This window comes from Mycteria americana, chromosome 2 (genome assembly GCF_035582795.1).
Source record: "Mycteria americana isolate JAX WOST 10 ecotype Jacksonville Zoo and Gardens chromosome 2, USCA_MyAme_1.0, whole genome shotgun sequence".
NCBI lineage: Eukaryota > Metazoa > Chordata > Aves > Ciconiiformes > Ciconiidae > Mycteria > Mycteria americana.
Window position 1 is genome coordinate 103,120,543 of NC_134366.1, and position 19,801 is coordinate 103,140,343.

A 19,801-nucleotide genomic window follows, 5' to 3' on the forward strand; every position below is an offset into this window, starting at 1 on the left:
ATGCATGGATTTCAAAAAGCTTTAAATTTCTCATTTTTCAAAGGTCCTTGTGCAGGAGGGGAGGGCAATTATGCTAGTTCATTGACAGACAAGGCAATCCTATAGGGCATGCTGGAGACCAACAATGGAAATTGTATACTAATGTTTTGCTCTCTCTTACATACCTACTCTCCTTGTACCCCACTCCCCAATGTTAGCTACTTCATATATATATACATACATATACATACACGTATATAAATACACATACAGATATAGTATATAAAATATATACTAAAATACAAGATTAATTCTGTATATATTAGAATGAAAATAGTTAGAATTAGAATGAAAATCATGTTTACCTATCTACTAATTTCTATTTCAATAAATATCTAACAGCCAAAGTTCAAAAATAAAATCAGTCTGCAAAGAGAACTCTAATAATACTCAGGAAAACACAGTGTTCAGGTGAAGATTTGAATCTCCTATAAGAAAGCATTGCATAATCTAAGATATCCAACAACGCAGCTTCCTCATAGAAGCAGCATAAGGCCTCTTCTCAAATAAGGTAAATTGGATAAAAGAAGTATCATGTACACAAATTCACACAATTATACTTAAATTCATCCATAGTTTTTCTACATCATCAGATAATTCTACTGCAAATTGATTGAGTGAAGGTATTTCCTTTGTTTCCATTCAAAAATGAACTAATACTTTTAATCAGTACTGAAGGTTATAAACCAAAATATTTACAGAATAAAATACAGTAAAAATGTAGAGTGCAAACCTCTGTTAATCCCCTTTCCCTCCACACTCCCAGATAAAGAGACTACATTGAAGAACAAAAGACTGAACAGAACTGTCCTACTAAGCCATGATGTCTTCACTATTTACATCATCTGCATTTCAGAAAATAGGTACTGACATCACTACAGGAATTTACAAGGCCTCCTCCTTTTAGCACTACCATTCCTTTGATGGGAGAAAAGGAGGAGCACATCCAAATTTGGGAGTTCCCTTTAAATATGAATTACTTATTCACAGCTGATAATGACCACCAGATCTGTTTCTTCATGGTTCCCGTATCATACAGAAGACCTTTTTCCAGATACAATCTGCATGCTGTAGTTTTATGACATTTCAGTTGGTTGACTTTAAAGAAAACTGAAATTGCGCTTTATAAATCCATTTCATAACCAGCAATTCTGCAACTTATAATGGCAAAGCTACATCTTCAACATCTTTTGGAAATCCCATGCCTTAGGGTCCCACATTTGATCTTCAGCTTTCAAACAAATTTCTATGTATTTAAAAAAAAAAGTAGTTTTCCAAACTTACGTTGACTTTGAAGCTTTGTACTGAGCCATCCAAAAAGTGGACGTTACAGATTATCTCTGATCGGGTTTTCTCTTTTGGTAGGTCCGATGCTCGTATGTTATTTATCCTCCCACCTAAGGCTCGTAAACGGGAGTTCATAACTATTGCTGAATAACCTATAAAAACAAAAGTTATGTTTAATAATCGTTCTTACAATTCACTATGTTTCATCTATGTTTTTTCAGAGAAACCTACAACATCGTGAAGGCCTCATTACACCCCAAATACCTATAGTAACAAATGTTTCTTATATAAAAGAATAAGTTGTAAAATGAGCACATTGTAAACCAGAACATAAATGCATATATAGAGGGGCTTCCATGTCCTAAATGCACCCAGCTTAAGAGAATCACAGGTAACCCCTGTAACGTGTACTCAGGTTAGGCATGGGCCACTGCCTTAGTTTAAATCAGTAAAAAACCCAAACACATACTATAAAGCAGGAAGGCAATGTCAAGACAAGTTTTTATCATCTGTTAACTAGTAAATCCCTCAACCCCTTATACATTTCCTACATATTTCTGTATCTACCATACAAGTTTCACTGCAATAAAACAATTCTGTTTACTCTCAACTGACAAAACAGTCTTGAGTTAATGCAGATCGCGTCTGTCAAATAGCATTTTGTTTCAGGAATATATACACACAAGCACCTTATGTAAGGCAATCAGAATTAACATTAAAAGCATGTCAATATTTTACAGCCTAGCATACATAAATTCATGAAGCCAGAAATTTATATCTGAGAAGAACATCTGACAAAAAAAAAAAAGAAGTTGTTTTGTTGGAGTTTGGTTTTTTCTTTTTTTTTTTTTTTTTTTAAAAAATCTTCATGAACACCAAAACTCTGAAAAAGAGTTTTCACAAATGAAAAAAAAAAACCAAACCACCAAACAGTAAAGAGCCATTCACTGAAATAAGAGATGAATTAAATACAGTCAAGCCTGTAAACATTTTAAGCCTCTCTTCACTGGATCAGTTTACCAATTAACATCACAGCACATAAAGCCAGTTGGCAAGCGAAGCAGAGGATAGTTTTCCAGGTTAATTACCATACCAATTACCAAATCATACCTCACTTACTAGAGGCTAGCTACAAAGAGACTTGCATAATATGAGTGTTTCCCAGACAGCTGGCCAAGCTAGACAGGACCAACGTCAAGACTATTTTGCAATCTCCCCTTATTTCTTTATCTGCCTTAAAACATAGGCTGGCTTTTCTTTTAAGCAGCTGAAGAAACTGAGCAATTCAGAATAAAATCACTTAAAATTCTGGAACATCATATCTACTCACACATCACTACAAAAAGCAAATGTGAAATGCATGAAGAGCCATGAGATGCAAAATTGTATAGACTACCAAAGGCAACAAAGCAGTGCAGTGATCCATCCTTGCATAACGATGTGTAATCTATACTTAGAAGCAGCTAAAACAATTCCCTTCTCACAGAAAACTCAGAAGTCAGGCACACAAAAGCATTCAACAAGTACTGTCACATACTTTTTTTTGTCAGCCAATTGATAGTTTGCTACCGTATATTTTCTGAAATCAAAAGTGTATATAAGTTGCCAAGACTCAGTTATTTAGCCAGCACATTGCATTTTTTCCTACGAGATCAGCAGTATTTTCTTTCCACTCTTTCCCAAAGACGTGGCTTTGGGAGTTTGGGTTTTTTGTTTTCTTTTGTTTTTAAAGGAGAGGAAAAAAGGAAGAGGTGACCTTTAGGTGTATTCTGAACAGTATTTCCATATAAAACACTATACACTCCTATTGCTTTGAAATTGTTCTTGATATACAGTCTGCAGTTAATCATAGTATGTTGAATTTTTTATCCAGAAAATGGACTTTCTTATTCAGGAATGGATATTGCTAAAGAAAACATGCAGTTATCTAATTATCAAGGACATACAAGAAGGTGAAGACACATGACGACTGCATACGAAACCTTCATTCTCACATTCTCTAATTTTCTAGCAGCTGAGTTTTAAACCATTTATTCAGCACTGTGTTATCTTTACCAAAAAGCCAGGTGACTACATGAATTATACTGCAGTTTTTTCTCCCCTTTCCACCCTCAGAGGTAAAAAAAAAAAAAATCCCAAACTTTTCACTTGCAGAAATAGCTCTCTACCCACTAGTCCACTGATGGGTAAAAGGAGAAGTTATTCTTCGCTGTGGGACAGCCACTAGATGAGAAAGTTTTTGGTAGCCAGATTCAAAACTTCATCAGACTGTCATGCTCTGGCTTTTGGGGCTCAGTCTGCATTGCAATGCCTAACGCTCCTGGACCTTACAGACTTCTCTGCTCCTGGGAAAATGCTATACATGACCGTTCTGCTCATATTCCCCAACCTTTCTCACCTACTGCCCCCAATGCTTCCTATCTTACACTTCCACTATTCCCTTTTTCTAAGCGTGTTCTACTTCTCTTCCACCTTAGCTGGGCTTCGGGAGAGAGCAACGATCACACAGGAGTCTCCAGCACTCAGCTCCTGACCTGCCTGGAGAAAGCAAGAGAATTGCATTCAGCCCCTGCACTCCTAGTGCAGAGCATGATACAGGTCAAGGCATGCTTGAAGACCTTGTGGAAATTTTGATATCTAATTCTAATCACTCCTTGGCAGAGCATTATTTTTTCAAGTGTTACCATATAGCTTGATCTTGCTACTCACTTGTTCAAGCTTCAAATATAGAAGCCGATAAAATAGCATCAATAACATTTATATATATATATATATATATATATATGCTTGCTATCCAGAAAAACAAAAAAACCAAGCAAAAACGCAAACTCTTTTGTAACTGTGAAAAAGTAAACCTGAATAAACAAATTGATGTTTTTTATTTAACTGACTGTGCATAGCAGCACAAGTAATTACAGGTCCATTTCATACCAAGGTCCCGCTCTGTAGAAAGTCTAGTGTGTCACCTGGATAACCTAGCCCATACTTGGAGGTAGACTTGGTAGGCTAGGTTTAATTTTCAGATTATGGTCCCCTATGTTCTTCATAACTTAAACCCCTAACATTTCTTCTCTACTTATGTATCAATTTCTACATGAAATTCAACCATTTCCCCCGATAAACCATATTATACTGTCTAAACCCAAGAGCCCAAGTCTCTGTTGAATACTGTCAACTAGACACAAGAGATGACAGGAATTTCACCCTAAAGCTGTCTGTGACAGTGATGAAATTCCATTTCGAAGTTTTTCACAAAGTAACAAGAATAGTGAATGTTATCAAAGAGATCGTACAATAGGCATTATTACTGCTGAACCTCCACATGTCCTCAGGCAAGTCAGATTTGCTCTTTTCCATGCCATAAACCTGTTAACAGGCTGTCTCCCAGCATCCACAAAAGCTATCTAAGAACTAACAGTAACACGTACTTACATACTGCTGTTCATTATAAAATCAGAGAAGTGCTTAGTCTTAGACTAAAGTTACAGTTGTTTTTAATTCTATTTCTTCAGTTACACTTGTTTTAATATCTTCAGGTTATATGCTGGATACCCCAACTGAAATAACAACTTGGACATTCATCACAAGAAATTCAAACCTGCTAGTATGACCAATTTGCATCGAGTTCACAAATGAAAACTTGGAATTCGTTGATTTTTACAATTTTACGTAAAATCAAACCAGTACCACAGTCAGAGTTCACCGTTTCTGTTTACAGTGTGCAAGAGCCCCAGCTGAGGCTATCCTTGAGAGTGCCAGCTGACCATGGAAACTGTGCCAAGGCTGGGACAAATGGCTGAGTGTTTGGACACCACAGCCATTAGTCAACTAGAGCTCAAATGGCCTTATCAAGCCCCAGAAAACTGCCACCGGCTGGGAGTCCCAAGCAGAGAAAGCCGGACTCTCTGCTTCCCACCTACATGGCCTTCAACATTACTCTGCAGACAGTAATCTCCTGAAGGAGCTATTTTACAGGTGTCACACCACAGGCACCAGCCTAAGTCATTTTGCGTGTCCTAAGCTTAATCTGCCGTACACTCAGTAAGTCTGTTAGGAAACAACTTTGTGAATCCCTAGTCTAAAAGGCAAGAGAAAGAGAACAGAAGAGAGGTGAGCAGCTGAGTTATTAGCACCTGCTCTACTACTCTTCCTTCACATATGACCTGTGTTTAAAGCTGTATTTTACATAGGCCCAGGCTACTGCAATGGCTTATCAAACCCCAGTGCAATATAAAGGGGTACATGGAAGCACATAAAGAACGCTGCAACGGCAACGGGGATAGGTGGAGGGTCACCGAGATCTCAGGCAAGACCAGAGGCTGGCTCTAAACACCAGCAATCAGCCTCCAGCCCTGAGCAACCAGGACCGGCCATTACATGCAAATCCAAGCTCCCACTTTGTAGCCCTGGGTAGGAAGCTAATTCACAAAACAAAACAAAGAACTAAGACAAATTTGAACATCATCAATAAGTGAATACTTTAACAATTATTCCCCTTTCCCTAAAATAAGCATCTTGAATCCAGAAAGTTGAGAGTTACATTTTAATTTAAAAAAACCAAACAAAACCACCCCCAAAACACACTTATTTTCACCCTAAGGTATAAAACAAACATGTGGAATTCCATCCCATAATCAAACCATGCAACAGGTTTATAGGAGCAACAAATACAGCTACAGAAAGAAGTTAATGTTTTCCAAGTACATTAAACACATTTCTAGACAAGTTTGGTTATGCATGCCTTCTCCTACGATAACGCTGCAGTCAAGCAGAACAAAAATAATGTGTTTTTCTCATCTTCTGTATTGAAGACTGACTTTTTAAAAGCCCTTTTCCGTGGCAGCGTTTAGTTTCTTTTCAACATGCTTAGGAACTGTTGGTAAAGAAACTTATGACCTGATTCTCAGTATAATTACCATTTATGTGTTTGTTACCAAGGAATTAAATCAAGAGCAGATTTTCTGAGTATATACTCAAGGACCTTCTACATATAATCACACCATATGTAACTGTGAATAGTTTAATAAAAAAAAATCGTTAATTACCACCATTTCATTGGATAAATGGGGATATTTCTATTCCTGCAAGTGGGTGCACTCATGTCTTTTTCTAGGAGGGGACTACCGCACTCTAAGCGTTCTCAGAGTTTCTTTAGAGTCATGACTGAAAATGTATAGTTCCATGTTGGGCTCTTGAAAATCGTAAATATTGCAGAATCTGTGGGAATGTCATTTACGAAAGGATAGTGCTTCTAACCCACTTTCATTGAGTGACAACCCCTGACAATGAAGGGAAAAACTGTAGTACTAAAGACATGGCCAAGTCTTGTATGTCCTTTCACTAAGTTACATTTTTATGGTTACCTGTTGCTTTATTTAGAAGATATGAAATAAAGTAAACGGGAATACAAAGAGGTATAACAAATTAAGTTTCTGTGTCTTTGTTTCAATGTATAGCCCTAAGACAACCAACACAAATGCTCTTCAGCATGCATCAGCTTTCCCTATTTGCTGGTTAAAATCATCTCCCAAATTATCAGAAAAACACCAACCCTAGCAAACCTGACATTTTTGTAGTAATCTATATTCCGATTATTCTTCCCATGTAGTTAAGAATTATTTGCACACCTCAAAGCCATATCTATCATAATGCATCTTAATGAGGGTTAAATTATCCAGCCAGATTTTCCAAATAGAAGACTGAATTTTAACTCAACACCTATGAAAACCAGCTTCTCTTCTCACCTTCTGCAGAGCAAACACTTCATCTTTTCTACATTCCCAATGAGAAACTAGATATCTCCCCATTAATATAAAAATCAACTCTATTATTTCACAGGAAAATCCCATGAGGTATTTAACCACAATACAATATTTGCAAGTTTCCATACAAATTACAGGGCATTACTAAAGCAACAACAAAAGTAAAAGATAAACTTCATTTTGAGCGATGTGTGCAGGTTATCATTTGCTCCTTATCTATAGTTATTTCTCACAAACTTTTCCTGACATATTGATCATAAATTATATAGAAAGTAAATTTGGAAGCCGTAAGTATCACAACGTGATGAAACTTCACGACTTGAAAAAAATCAGTCAAACTATAAATATAGAACTAGCATGAAAGCCTTATACGATTAAGCATTACAGCTTATGGTGTAAAAATACCTCGATATTGAGATACAAAGAATAAAAGACTTCTTGCAGCACCTTCTTACTTAGAACTGGAATAACGGTTAATACCCACATCGAAAGTTTGTGTGTCTAGACACACACGCAATCTCCAAAGCAGTAGCTGCATGTTTTCCATCACTCTTAAGACAGACAGCAATATCATTATAATAGAAGCTTTTCGCCCCAAAATTAAAATCAACACAAAACAATTAAAGATACAGCTTTCTTATGTTTGTTTCCAGTGGCTAACATCTGTGATATATTCCAGCACAGCAAAATTATTTATCTGTTGTATAAATAACAAATAGGTCTAGCAAAGCATTCTGAGAATATGTTATCAAAAATTGCACGAACAAGGTTTCAGTCATTCTAGTTATCATCTTAAGTTTTCCAGAAAAACAGATCTTACAGGCAGAGATTCTTTACAGAAAATGAGTCCAGTAAGTTAAAAAAAAAAAATATAAGCCTAGGCATTTTAAAGTTATACCTTAAATAGGTATGAAAATATCTATATTAACATATCTTCTTGCACATTTTGCCAGTCCAATATTTACCAGAAGTAGTACAGAACACAGTAAAAAAAAAAATTCTTCCATAGGAAAATATAATGGTACCTCTTCTTCATCTGACAGCTCTTTATGCTGGAGTTCATCCACAAATAAGCCTTCAGGGTAGACTGTATATACGATGATATCTCTATTTGCTTATTTAGAATGTACTTGAAAGCATTTTAGTTTCAATGAAGGTAGTTACAAGGAAAAAAGCCTCGATTTAAAAACAAAAAGCAAACCACAAGTAATTTTGAATACTCTTTCCTTTGTTAACCTCCACAAAATTGGAAGCTAACTTTTTATTTTACAGCCAGTAAGTAAGTAGACAAGCTGGATTGTTCCTATGTCTAGAAATCAGGTACCCACCTACTGCTCAGCAGTCATTGCCTCTAAAAAGAAAATCCAATATATAAGTTGAATAAATTTAAAAAATCCCCACACCACTACAAGAGGTTAGGTGCTTAATTAGCACATAAGATTGAGTTATTAAGTGCTTTGCAAGCCTTCCCTGCACTTCATTTAGCTTTCCATTATATCTCTGGTAAACACGTATTGCAAAGTGTTTTCAAGAGAAATCCAGCTATTTTGAACTCTGGATTCAGCAAGACCACACATGAATGTCCAAGATAGACTGGAGGAGGTGGGCAGGAGAGGAAATAAGCCTGAGTTCTAGTTCTAGCATTACACTACATCTTGACTGACACGTCCCTAAGATCCCACTAAGCCAATAACGTCCTGAAGGTAACGCAAGCACTGTGAGAAGCTGCAAATACCTGGTGCAGATAAGCCATGCGGCACAGTAAGCCACCCACTTTTAATTCAATTCTGCTGCCTGGTACGTATGTACCTACACTCTCACAGTTGGATTGGGAGTAACGCTTCTGTTGCACACCATCCAGTCTCTCGATGGATGGCAGAGAGGGACTTGATGACAGACTCAGTGCTCTCAAAATACTGTATAGATGTAACAGAAAAGGCTTCACTCTCTTCAGACCGTTAATTATACATTAATATTGGTTAAGTTACAGAAAGCAGAGCTGCACTTACAGTGATAGAGTAACAACACTAAGTAAATTAATTATCCTTAAAGAAAGGAATATTAATGTCAAATGTTTGTTCTGTATATATATATGTATATATTTATATATTCATTCTGACACAAGTTTTAGAGACAAAGATCTACTTCAACTTTTCCAAGATCCTTCTTTCTCATCCCCCTCCCCTGTTTTCAGAAGGTTTCCATTACCTGCATCCTATAGATTTTTGCCTGCAAAGTCTTAAAATGTGCACAGCTTCAGGCATACCAACAGTTCTTGCTGTTAAGACTGAAGATGACACAGACTGGCTAGCAATAAAGCAGGACAGGCTGCTATTATAGGCTAACAGAGATCATTTGGCCAAAACAGTCATATTCTTTATAGTCATAGTCTTTACATGTGGGGAAAAAAAGAATTATCCCAGCTTCTCAGCAACATGTTCAACAGCAAGACTGGTTATCTGAAAACTTAATCTTGAAATCAGATAACCTAAAGGTAATTAAATTCTAGAAGAGCTTACTGGTAGAAAAACAATACTGACCATCGATTTCAGTACTTGGGTTCTTACACATGCTTTAATCCAACTTCTGAGGAAAATACTTTGGTCATATTTGCAAAGGATCAAACCAGATTGTATGAATGACCCTTCAAACTTCAAGGGTGTGAATCTGGTCATGTCAACTTCACTGATGCTACTTTACGTACATAGCATTAAACCATGCAGCTAAGTAGTGGCAAGATCCAATGTGTCATCTTACACAGCGTGAAGCATTACTGTTAGACCTTAGATACTGGATTAGCACTAGTACAGAGATACCATCTACTGCATGCAGAATGAGTCAGAGAAGAAAAACAAATGGGAGGAAAAAGCAATTGAAGTAATAGCAGAGACCTGCTCCCTACACTGTTCCAGTACTATAAAATACAGATGAGAATGAGACACACTTGTAATGCTTTCACTTTTTCAGTAGTTTTTATTGCTCATGTAAGAGATCTTTATGATGTTTATTTTTAAAACCCCATTTATAAAATAACACCTTAAGCCAGTGTGTTCAGGGCAATAACAGCTCGTTGCTCTATTTCCTGCACTATGCCAATCGAAGAATTCAGGAACTCTACAGCTTCCTCCATCTCCTGCCCCAGCCTTAAACAGCACCATGCCACGAAAGAAAACTGGCTTACTGAAAAGTGCAGGAGCTATCACTAATTTATTTCTTAAATAATGCCTTTTGGGGGCTACAAACAACGTTGCATGAACTCAAATTAGAAACTGCAGATTGGAAGTCACAGTTCACCTTCCTCAGCTTGATAGTGTCTTACGTTAACAACACTGAAGAGTGGAAGAACATGAAAAGCTGAGTCAAAGTGGAAGCTGAGCATTGCAGTGCCCAACTACCAACATTTCCCATAAATAAATCAGGATTGACTGAAGTATAAGAAGGTAATTTTTTTTAAAACTAACTGTCATGTTGTAAAATCAAATAATCAAATATGAAGCTGTGTCCACACCTACAGTATTTGAGTAACCAAATAATGCCATTATTTATATATAATAAATAATTTATGCCCTCAAATATTCAAAACCAAATAAGTAAGCATTCACCACTGAATTTTACACAGACAATCTACTATAGTATTCTGACACCTCAGGTATCAAGTTAATTACCATGACAAAATTTAAATACAAAAAGACCTCATATTCTATTAGCAGGCAATAAACTGTATTTCATGAAACTATGGTATGACAGATGAGAACCATCATGTCAATTTTACTGCAAAGTAAAGTTGTGATAATTAAGCAGAATTTTAATTATCTGCGTTACAGATTCAGGAAGGGATGTAGAAAAGCAAACAAACAAAAGCTCTCTCTAAAGATTAAGACAGATATATCCAAAACATACGTTCAAAGGGGAAATTCTACTGTTTTACTACATCCATTGTATCATACTAGTCAAGCAGTCTAGAAACTACCTGTGCTACTTCTACTGATTTTAAAGACACAGAAAAAAATTTAAAGTAAAACAGGGATTATCCACACAAATGTCACACTATCCACTAGGCTTGCAGGTCAATACTAATCTCTACCTCCTATAGTGTAAAATAAATAAATAAATAGAAAATTCACTTTTCAGAAGTCACAGTGACAAAACTTTGCTGAGAATGTCAGAAAAGCATCAAGTCCCCATAGCATGTTTCCTAGTGAAGCATGCTGTTTTCTGATAGAGGACAACAGTTGAAAGTTACTATCTATGGAGTTAAAAGACTACTGATCTACATTGAAATGACATTTCGTTTGCTAATGCAGCATGATGGCCTATAAATAAATGAAAAAAAAAAAAAAATCACGACTTGCAGGTAATACCACCTCTTATGAATTGACTCCTACAGGTGTGTTAAAAAACACTTTCCAAAACAAGCCTCTCATCTTATCTCAACTGCATGTCCAAAGTAATTTTTTTCCTATATATTAATCAGTCCAATAAAAGACCTCTTTCTACAATTTTTCCCTCTGATTAACACATTACATATTTCACATCAAAGCTACAGTTACCAAACATTTCATTCTTTTCAACAGGTCTGATGTTATTGTACCTCACATTTCATCACCTTTGTTTAGAGTAAAAGAAGTTTAAGCTGTTTTTTAAAGAGGAGGAAAGAAGCAGTCTGTAGACAGAACAACGGAGTAGTGGATTCAACACAAGACTGTGAATCTAAATGCCCATATTCTATTTCTGTTGTTGTCACGAAGGGCATTTTGTGAACAGGTCACTTTTCTCCTCTCCAAATTGAACATGGATCATGACTCTAAAATAATTGCCAAAGAATACTTTTTTAAAACTTGAAAGAGCAGGAAGCATATTGTAGGCAACTAGATTGTGAACGAACAACTTAAGAGCTTCTTGTTACAGTGCTATCAACTTCCATAGCATGACTGGAAAGAGCTTCTACAAAGAACCGAACAGAGCTTTAGTGTGCTATGTCAGACAGATGCTGCCGCAGCAGTGACTGCCATCCATTGCAAGGGGGAGAGAAGGAGAACATGCCTTAATCGTGGCAGTGGGAGTATTAATGCCACAGAAAGCTAACTCCACCTTTAAAGAAAATGGAAATTCCATGTGAATGTCAGTGATACGTTGTTACAAGACCTGAGAAATAGCCTGAGTTTACAGATGACTGAGGTTTCTTTCTTGCATGGGCACACTTAAGTAGTGGATCAAGATCATGAAATCTACCTGCCACCTGAAAATGGGATGAAAAGCAAATAAAGAGCAAGAGGAGCAAATTCGGAACATCCCACACAGCAGTGTGCAAAGCCTGCACTGGTGAAGTTCCCACCTTAGAATAATTTTGTGTTTTCAATGAAAATCTACTTCATCTACACATTTAATCAATAAAATTGTGAAAAGTTTGGAAGTGCTGGGATCTCCAGCTGCCTAAGGTTCATTTGAAATATTCAGATATTAAAGAAAGCTAGCTATAGTAGTGATGTCTTCACAAACTTACACACATCCAACATCAGGTGGTCTCCCAATACCAAACCTGCATATTTGCCCATCAGTCCTGTTAAAGATTTCTAATATTGCCCACACATTAGCTAAAACAGTTCTTATTGTTTTCAAAAACCTCAGAAGCAGGCAAGCAACAGCCACCAAGACTGATGACAAAAGTTTTCTGCTGCAAATAGTACTCAGCTGACAAACTCAAACAAGTTAAGTAATTTTTAATTATAGGCTAGATTTTGATCAGAACTCTTGATCCCATACTAGATAAACCCAATTTAAAGTTTTGCACTGTTACCCAGTGTTTTCCATTGATGGTCATTACTCAATTTGCTTCTCAACACAACATAGGACTGTGTGCCATTCAAACTTGGGAAGAAAAAGTTTCATCACTGGCAGCAAAAAAACCCAGTCCATATTTTTTCTGCAAGAAAACATTCCTGTTGGAGAAACATCTGGAAGAAAGCCCACCTTGTAAATTGTGTTCATGAACAAAAAACACTCTTTAGAATTACTATGAATTATCTTTCTGCACCCAGCCTTTTCTTTCAGACCTTAAAGCTTCATGGAATTGTTTTCTATACATTCATGCTTCATGTACTTTATAATCCATGTTCTGCCATGAGCTTTCAAAATATATTCCCTCAAGCATGACAGAAGACTTTCTCTGCTGTAAAGCTTGCAGCCACAAAAGGTCTCTAAAGGGGTCTGGAACAAAGCACTGAAAATCGTGCAGTTAACTAGAGAATACTATTAAAAAAGATAAGATGGTAGAATAACCTAACCACAGTAATTCTTCCTTTAAAAAAAGCAAGGACACAATAGCAATCAAAAAATTAGAAGTTTTTATGTTGTGGAGGGAATTTAAAACTGAGAACCTAACTTCGAGCTATAAAGACAGAACAAAAATTTTCTTTTAGACGCCATGGTTGTATTCAATTTATCCTCCAGGACTGTTCAAAACGACACAAGTTCAAAAGATCCTAAAGTCTCACAAAACTAGTTTGTTTGAAGGAATTACACAAAGTTCTACCTCTTGACCTACAGGAAAGAGCATAAAAACGTGTCACAAGAGTCTTGTAACTCAGAGCCGGAACCTAAACAACGTGATGAAATTAAAACACCTCCTGATACTTTGATCATAACTGTTACATATTCAGATTAGCAAAACTGAAGGTGTTAATGTATGAAGGTTATTTGCCATGTGAGGTGACTGGGGGAGAAGAACTTCTCCAGAAAGTTTACAAACATGACATTTTGTAAGTCTTCAAGAAGAAAAAGCAAACAGACACTGTGAAAAGCCAGCCTACTAACATCTGCACTTTGTAAACAACTGTCATGGAAGAACAGTCTTCTGCTATTCCTTCCTCTCTACCTTCATCTCATCCTTCTCCCCATTTATGACTAGCTGACAAATTTACATCTTAAGCTTACCAAAGCACACCTTTTTTTTTTTTTTTTTTCCTTTTTGGATTGTTACAGAGACTTCAAAACATCTAGAATCACATCAATTTATCATCTTCTAACAAGATCAAACTGTTTGCCAGGACCCGCAGTGGCACTGCCTTTGCAGTGCAAGCTGCAAAACAGCTTTTTACAGCTTTTGCACAAGTCCTATTCCTGCATGAAGAAAATAGGCAAACAAAAGAAAAGAGTAACTGCCACTCAAAACGGCTAGCCATTTTTCCAACCCCGCACATGCTAGGGTGTCCTCATTTTAAAAGAAGAAAGCAATTCCTACACATAGTGAAGAAAAAAATAGAGTAAACATACGACAGGACATGTCCTAGCTTGCAAACAATCTGCGCTTTCTGGTTTTCCATCAGCATTTAAACAGTGAATGCTTTAGACCAGTGAAATCTAAACATTTACATCTTTACATCCCTGTTAGGCAATTTTTTCATCACCCTACAAGATTAACACGCACCTAGTGACCACAGCATACCGTACCACAAGGAAACCGTTCTGAAAAGCAGTCACCTAAAATAGATGCTCCTGTGTCTTTCCTCCACTGCAAATACAGTGGCCGCTATCTTTTGGTCAGTTCCTTCTTTTCAACAAATTAATTCACTTAATTCACTTTAGTGAATTAATTTCAACAAATTAATTCACTAAAGCCCCCAAACAGTCAAAAAGCAGCCGCTCGGTCAGCATGCAACGCAGCTTCAGTGCCAAGCTTGGGCACAGGCTGCCGGCTGGATGGATGGCCAGGTCCCTCCCTGGCAGCACAGAACACCTCCCCAGACCAGGGCAGGCAGCACATCCTCCTGCCATCACAGGGTGGGCGAGAATATTGGGCCAACTTTTAGGAAAACACATGCTAAACCTCCTGCCATGAAGGTACCAAAGTGATACACTTATTTTTCTCAGTTGTGCAAGCTTTTAATTCACAGTGCTAACAAAGAGGGAAGTCTGCTTATTCCAGTGGCTAGAAATGATGTGAACAGGCGCAGGCACTCTTCTGACAGCTGCTGTCCGACCCCAAATCAAGGGGACCATACTGGGAAGCTGGAAACCTGAGGCCAGTGAAGGGGATACCCCTCAGGAGGCCAAGGGAAGGCAGCATGCATTCATAGCGAGCAGGAGCCAGGCAAGCCATGACTGGAGTTTGGGGGAGTAAAGTGGAGCAGGATAGACTGTGATTTTGGAAAGGTGACTTGGCAAAGAGCTGCTTGCCCTTGAGTGGAGTACACCTTTGGCTTTGTTTTTTTGTTGTCTTAGGTTTTTTGGTGTTTTGTTGGGTTTGCTGTTTTTTCTTCAACTCTCCTACTGACATATAGTGCCTTCAACAAGTAATTCAAGCCCACATAGGTGTTTTTTGTTCATTTTTAACACAGCTATCCAACAAATAAGCGTTTATAACACAGCTTCCTGTTGCTATCTGAAGTAATGCAAGTCTCTTGAACTTTGTATTGACAAGCTTGTTAAAGTTCCCATGCACAGCTGTGCTCGCATAACTTACAGAATTAAACCACCTCCTTGTTTGAGAATGCATCTCTATTATCCGCTATATATCAACTGCTGCTATTTTGCAGAGTTTTAAACTTGGAGGCTAGTTTGGTTTTTAAGTTTCAAGTCACTTAATACACAAGACAATGCCAGGCATTTTTAAACACACACACCAAATTTTGCCAAGTAGATCTGGCATTCCCCAATCCTTCTTATTTCAGCTTTTGTATTCCTGGCTGGCAGGTAGAATATTTATCTACTTCCCTCAAAGCAATCTTAGCATGCTGTGGCAACCGATTACAGAGGAATGCAGGCACTGGGCCAGCGCTGCTGGTTTATACTGAAAGAGGAGCAAAAAAGGGAGAGCTTTGCTTATAGTGCTGAGATCTGGTATCTCTCTCCCGGTTCCCCCACCATTAGGCACTTTTGCATGGCAATGATAATGAGTAATGCCTCCCAATAGGCAAATTCCCCAAAACTTAATGTGGAAGGGCTGGGAGAGGCAAAGAGGGAGTTGACTGCAGCACCTTATCAGGTTAGAGCTATGATCACAGTACAGCTGGACTGAAAAATAGGACAGGAGTCCAGAACTACTGTTTTCTTTCTTTAGCATTTCTTTCACAACCCTGCAATACACCAGAAATATATTTTAAAGAAAAGGCATCGAAACAAGGACTACTTGAAAACAGAATATTATGTTTCTGGTTTTGCTTAAGACTAGTCAATTGACCAAAAGCAAGTGATATGGCAAATCAATGACAGAACAGCCGATTTCCCTGGAAAGAACTGATTGTGATGAGACCTTTAAAGGAGAAATTAATTTGAAATCAATTCTTCAAACAACGTTGTCAAGCTTATTTTACCTCAGTAACTGAATAGATTAACAACCTGATTTTAAAAGCTATTACCTAAAATTTTATACAGATTTCTAATATTTAAGCATATGCTGTGATCAGTAAAAGGTAATGACCCCTATTCCAGATTGCCTACCCTAAATTACACCTCCATAAAAAATACTCAGCTTAGTTTATTTAATCTTAATTGCTTTCCTAGTGCAAAATGTACCTTGTCATAACCAGGTAAGTGGTCTGCTTGCCCACGAGAGCTTTCTGAATGTGACATCAATATTTACACATGCTGAATGCACTCAACCCCCACCTGATCTTTGGAATCAAAGTACAAATTCTGGCCTATGCCATATACACTTTCCTACTATTAATAAAACCTAGAATTTCACCTAAGCAAGTTTGTCCCTTGCAAAAATGGGGTGGGGATTCAGCTTCTGCATGTAATGGGAATTAACTGCCAAATCTAGCCAAAACTTCACCAAAATTAGTAAGCAAGGTATCTAATATTCAACTGGGGTAAATTCATGCAGTAGCGTACAGTCTTCCTTTTGAAGCAATATGACAAGAACAGGAATCCTTTCAAAGTAAAGACAATTTGCAGGACTAGACAGAATCAAGTGGTAGAAGAGTTTTGTTGGGGACTGAATGCAGTGACAGGCTGGCTGCCTACCCTGAGCCAGAAAACGCAAAGCAGCCAAAGAGAAGCGCAGCAGCTTGCTTGGAAGGGAAGTCTGAGAACTTCAGAGCAGAGCTCTGGCTGGGAAGCAGTTCAAAACCTTGAGGAAAAATCACAAAGGGAACACCTCCTGGTTTGATTCATATTGCATTCAAGAAGAAAGGGCTCCCCTTTCCATAAATTTCAAAAGCATTGTATCAGATAATGTTCAAATGGAAAAATAAATCAGAACTGATAAGGCTAACTGAATCAATTATTAGTGCAGGCTCTGTAGAGTATAGGGGGTTTCAAGTAGAATAAGCAGACGACCAGACATGAAAACAAGTACTGGATGAATAAAAGCATAATGGGATGGGTTGGAACAAAGCAAACAGTAACAAGAGTATGACAGCAACACAGAGAGTGGAGGAAGAAATTAGATAAGATCGTGGAGGGGAGTTACCTGGCATCTTTAAAACAATGAATAAAGTTTGTTCCTAAGGAACTAGATCAGAGCCAGGCAAAAAAAAAAAAAAAAAAAAATTTAGGATAGGCGATGTTCTTATTTGTACAAATTCCTGATAGCAGCATTTAAAAAAAAAAAAGGGTTTAGGCCATCAATTACTGTGAAATACAAGATGGGGGTTTGGGGTGGGGTTTTTTGGTTGGTTGGTTTTTTTAATGCCCTTTGAAGTTTCTGCATCTTTTGTGGATTTCCCTTCATAAACATTAGATAGTATGATTTCATGCTGAGCCTGAAATGTTTCCTTGACAGCATTGCTTTTTAGTCCTAGTCAAATCTCAAACAATGTTATCTGCACAGTTGGGTAAGGAGTCAGATACATCTCATTCAACTATGTGGCATTCTCTTACTGCCAAATTTGTCATCTTTTTCTCCAATATTACTCAAATACGTAGTGTACAGACAGCTGACTAACAGTGACCACATATGCACATAACCTTCTGTGCCAGATAAGATCTATATTCAAGTCTAGTAGTGCCTAAGTTCTTGTTTTCCAAACAGATAAAGATTTGACCTGCTAAAGTATAAAATATTTTGCCAGCATTCGCTTTTAACGCTTCCAGACCAACTCCTCAGCTCCCCTCCATTACCATCCCCAGAAACAGAAGGAAATGAAAACCTCAGAAGAACAAAGATGACAACTCTATCCAGCAGCATTATTACAACCATCGTCATAGACCATACTAATTACTTTCTTCCACCCCAAGCTTCCCACCATATTTAAGCATACAACAGTTGAACAAATTGCCTTCTTCCTACCTCCAAGAACTTTATGCTCAATGACCAGTATTAAACTATTAACGAAAAAATTGTCAATATTGTCAAAGATGTACAAAATTAAACTAGTACACTGTAGTGTACTAAGTTGTAAGAAACAAATGTGTACATACACGTGGACTATGTTTATTTTTACTTAATAGGTTGAATCACAGGAATCATACTGTAATTTGCTCCATAAGAAAACCAATGTTAATATAACTGTTTTGATTAATTAATCAAACATTTGGAAGGCCAAGAGAGCAGGATATCCAAATAGTTGAGGTAAAGTTAAGTCATTATGAGGCTGTAGCACCTTTTCCTAAATGTATGAGTCCAGCTACTAGTGAATAAGTTTATTCCAGTTCCCCCTTTGTCAACTCTACTGTTACCAAGTCTAAGAAATTCAGTATCAAAATACAACTCATTAGAAATGCAGTAAAGAAAGGATTAAAAAAATGTTTGTGACCAAAGGAGTCATGCATCTTTGGAATAATACTGAAAGCCAAAATAAAGGAAATTAAAGGAAGATAAAAATTAATTTTGGTTAATTACAGCCAACTAACACCTCATTTGAAGCATTACTTAAGAGGAAAAAAAAAAAAAAAAACAAAAAAAAAAACAAAACCCAAAAACCACAGAATAACCTGCCTCTCTTTCTGGGTAAAACACACCTTTTTCAAAAATTCAAAACGCGAGTTTCAGATGGGCACTCTCCTCTGGTTTCCAGCCACGCAAACCTCCAAAACTGGACCACAAACTAGGCTCTAAACCCGAGTCTGGAAGCGAGCCCTGGCTGCACTGGGCCCCCACTGCCCCCCGAAGTGAGCAGCTCCAGGGCCCCGAACCCCAGCACACCCCTGCCCATGCTGCAGCAGCAGTCCGACGCCATCAAACCGCGCCATGCTACTAAAACCCAACGTGGAGATTCAAGCAACTCATTAACCACACGGCTGTAATTCCCTACCAGGGCACGAGAAGCAGGTTCACAAACAAGGCCAAGAGATGGTGTTTCCAGAGCACCTGCTAATGCAGGAGGTTCACAGCCTCATTGCTGATTACAAACCCCAGGGGAATCCTGTGCCCTGCCTGCCTGGGGAAAATGGACTCCTTGCCAGTAGTGGGCATTTAAAACCGCCAACTCTTTATTTTAGGGCTAGCCCATTTGAGGATCTTTTCTCCCTTTCTTCCCCGCCCCGCCAAGGGAAGCTGTCACCTATATCATTATATTTGTAATTGTGCAAACAATAGTTAATTAGATATCTAGCTATCAGTACAGAAAGGTGACTGCACACCAGTGCCTGAAGCAGGGCTATCTGTTTGAACATGGCCTGTGACGGCTGCAATTAGGCTAAGGAGTCAGGAAAGAGTAAGAAACATCTACATCGAACATCTCTTCTCACAGGCAAGCACAATGGAAACACCTTGCTCCCCACTTCAAGAACAGGTCCTAAAGTGGCTAGGTTCCAGGGGGAAAAAAAGG

General features: G+C 37.8%; 1 protein-coding gene across 2 annotated transcripts in view; it reads right to left on the bottom strand.

Annotated features, from left to right (window-relative positions):
* The window catches only part of PTPN3 (protein tyrosine phosphatase non-receptor type 3), a 131,006-nt gene that overhangs the window by 96,932 nt on the left and 14,273 nt on the right, over positions 1-19,801 (bottom strand). For both annotated transcript variants that reach the window (XM_075494148.1, XM_075494147.1), the window contains exon 2: positions 1,324-1,478. In XM_075494148.1, the coding sequence (XP_075350263.1) occupies positions 1,324-1,461 (138 nt within the window). In that variant the 5' untranslated portion in view covers positions 1,462-1,478. The remainder of the gene's footprint in view (positions 1-1,323; positions 1,479-19,801) is intronic.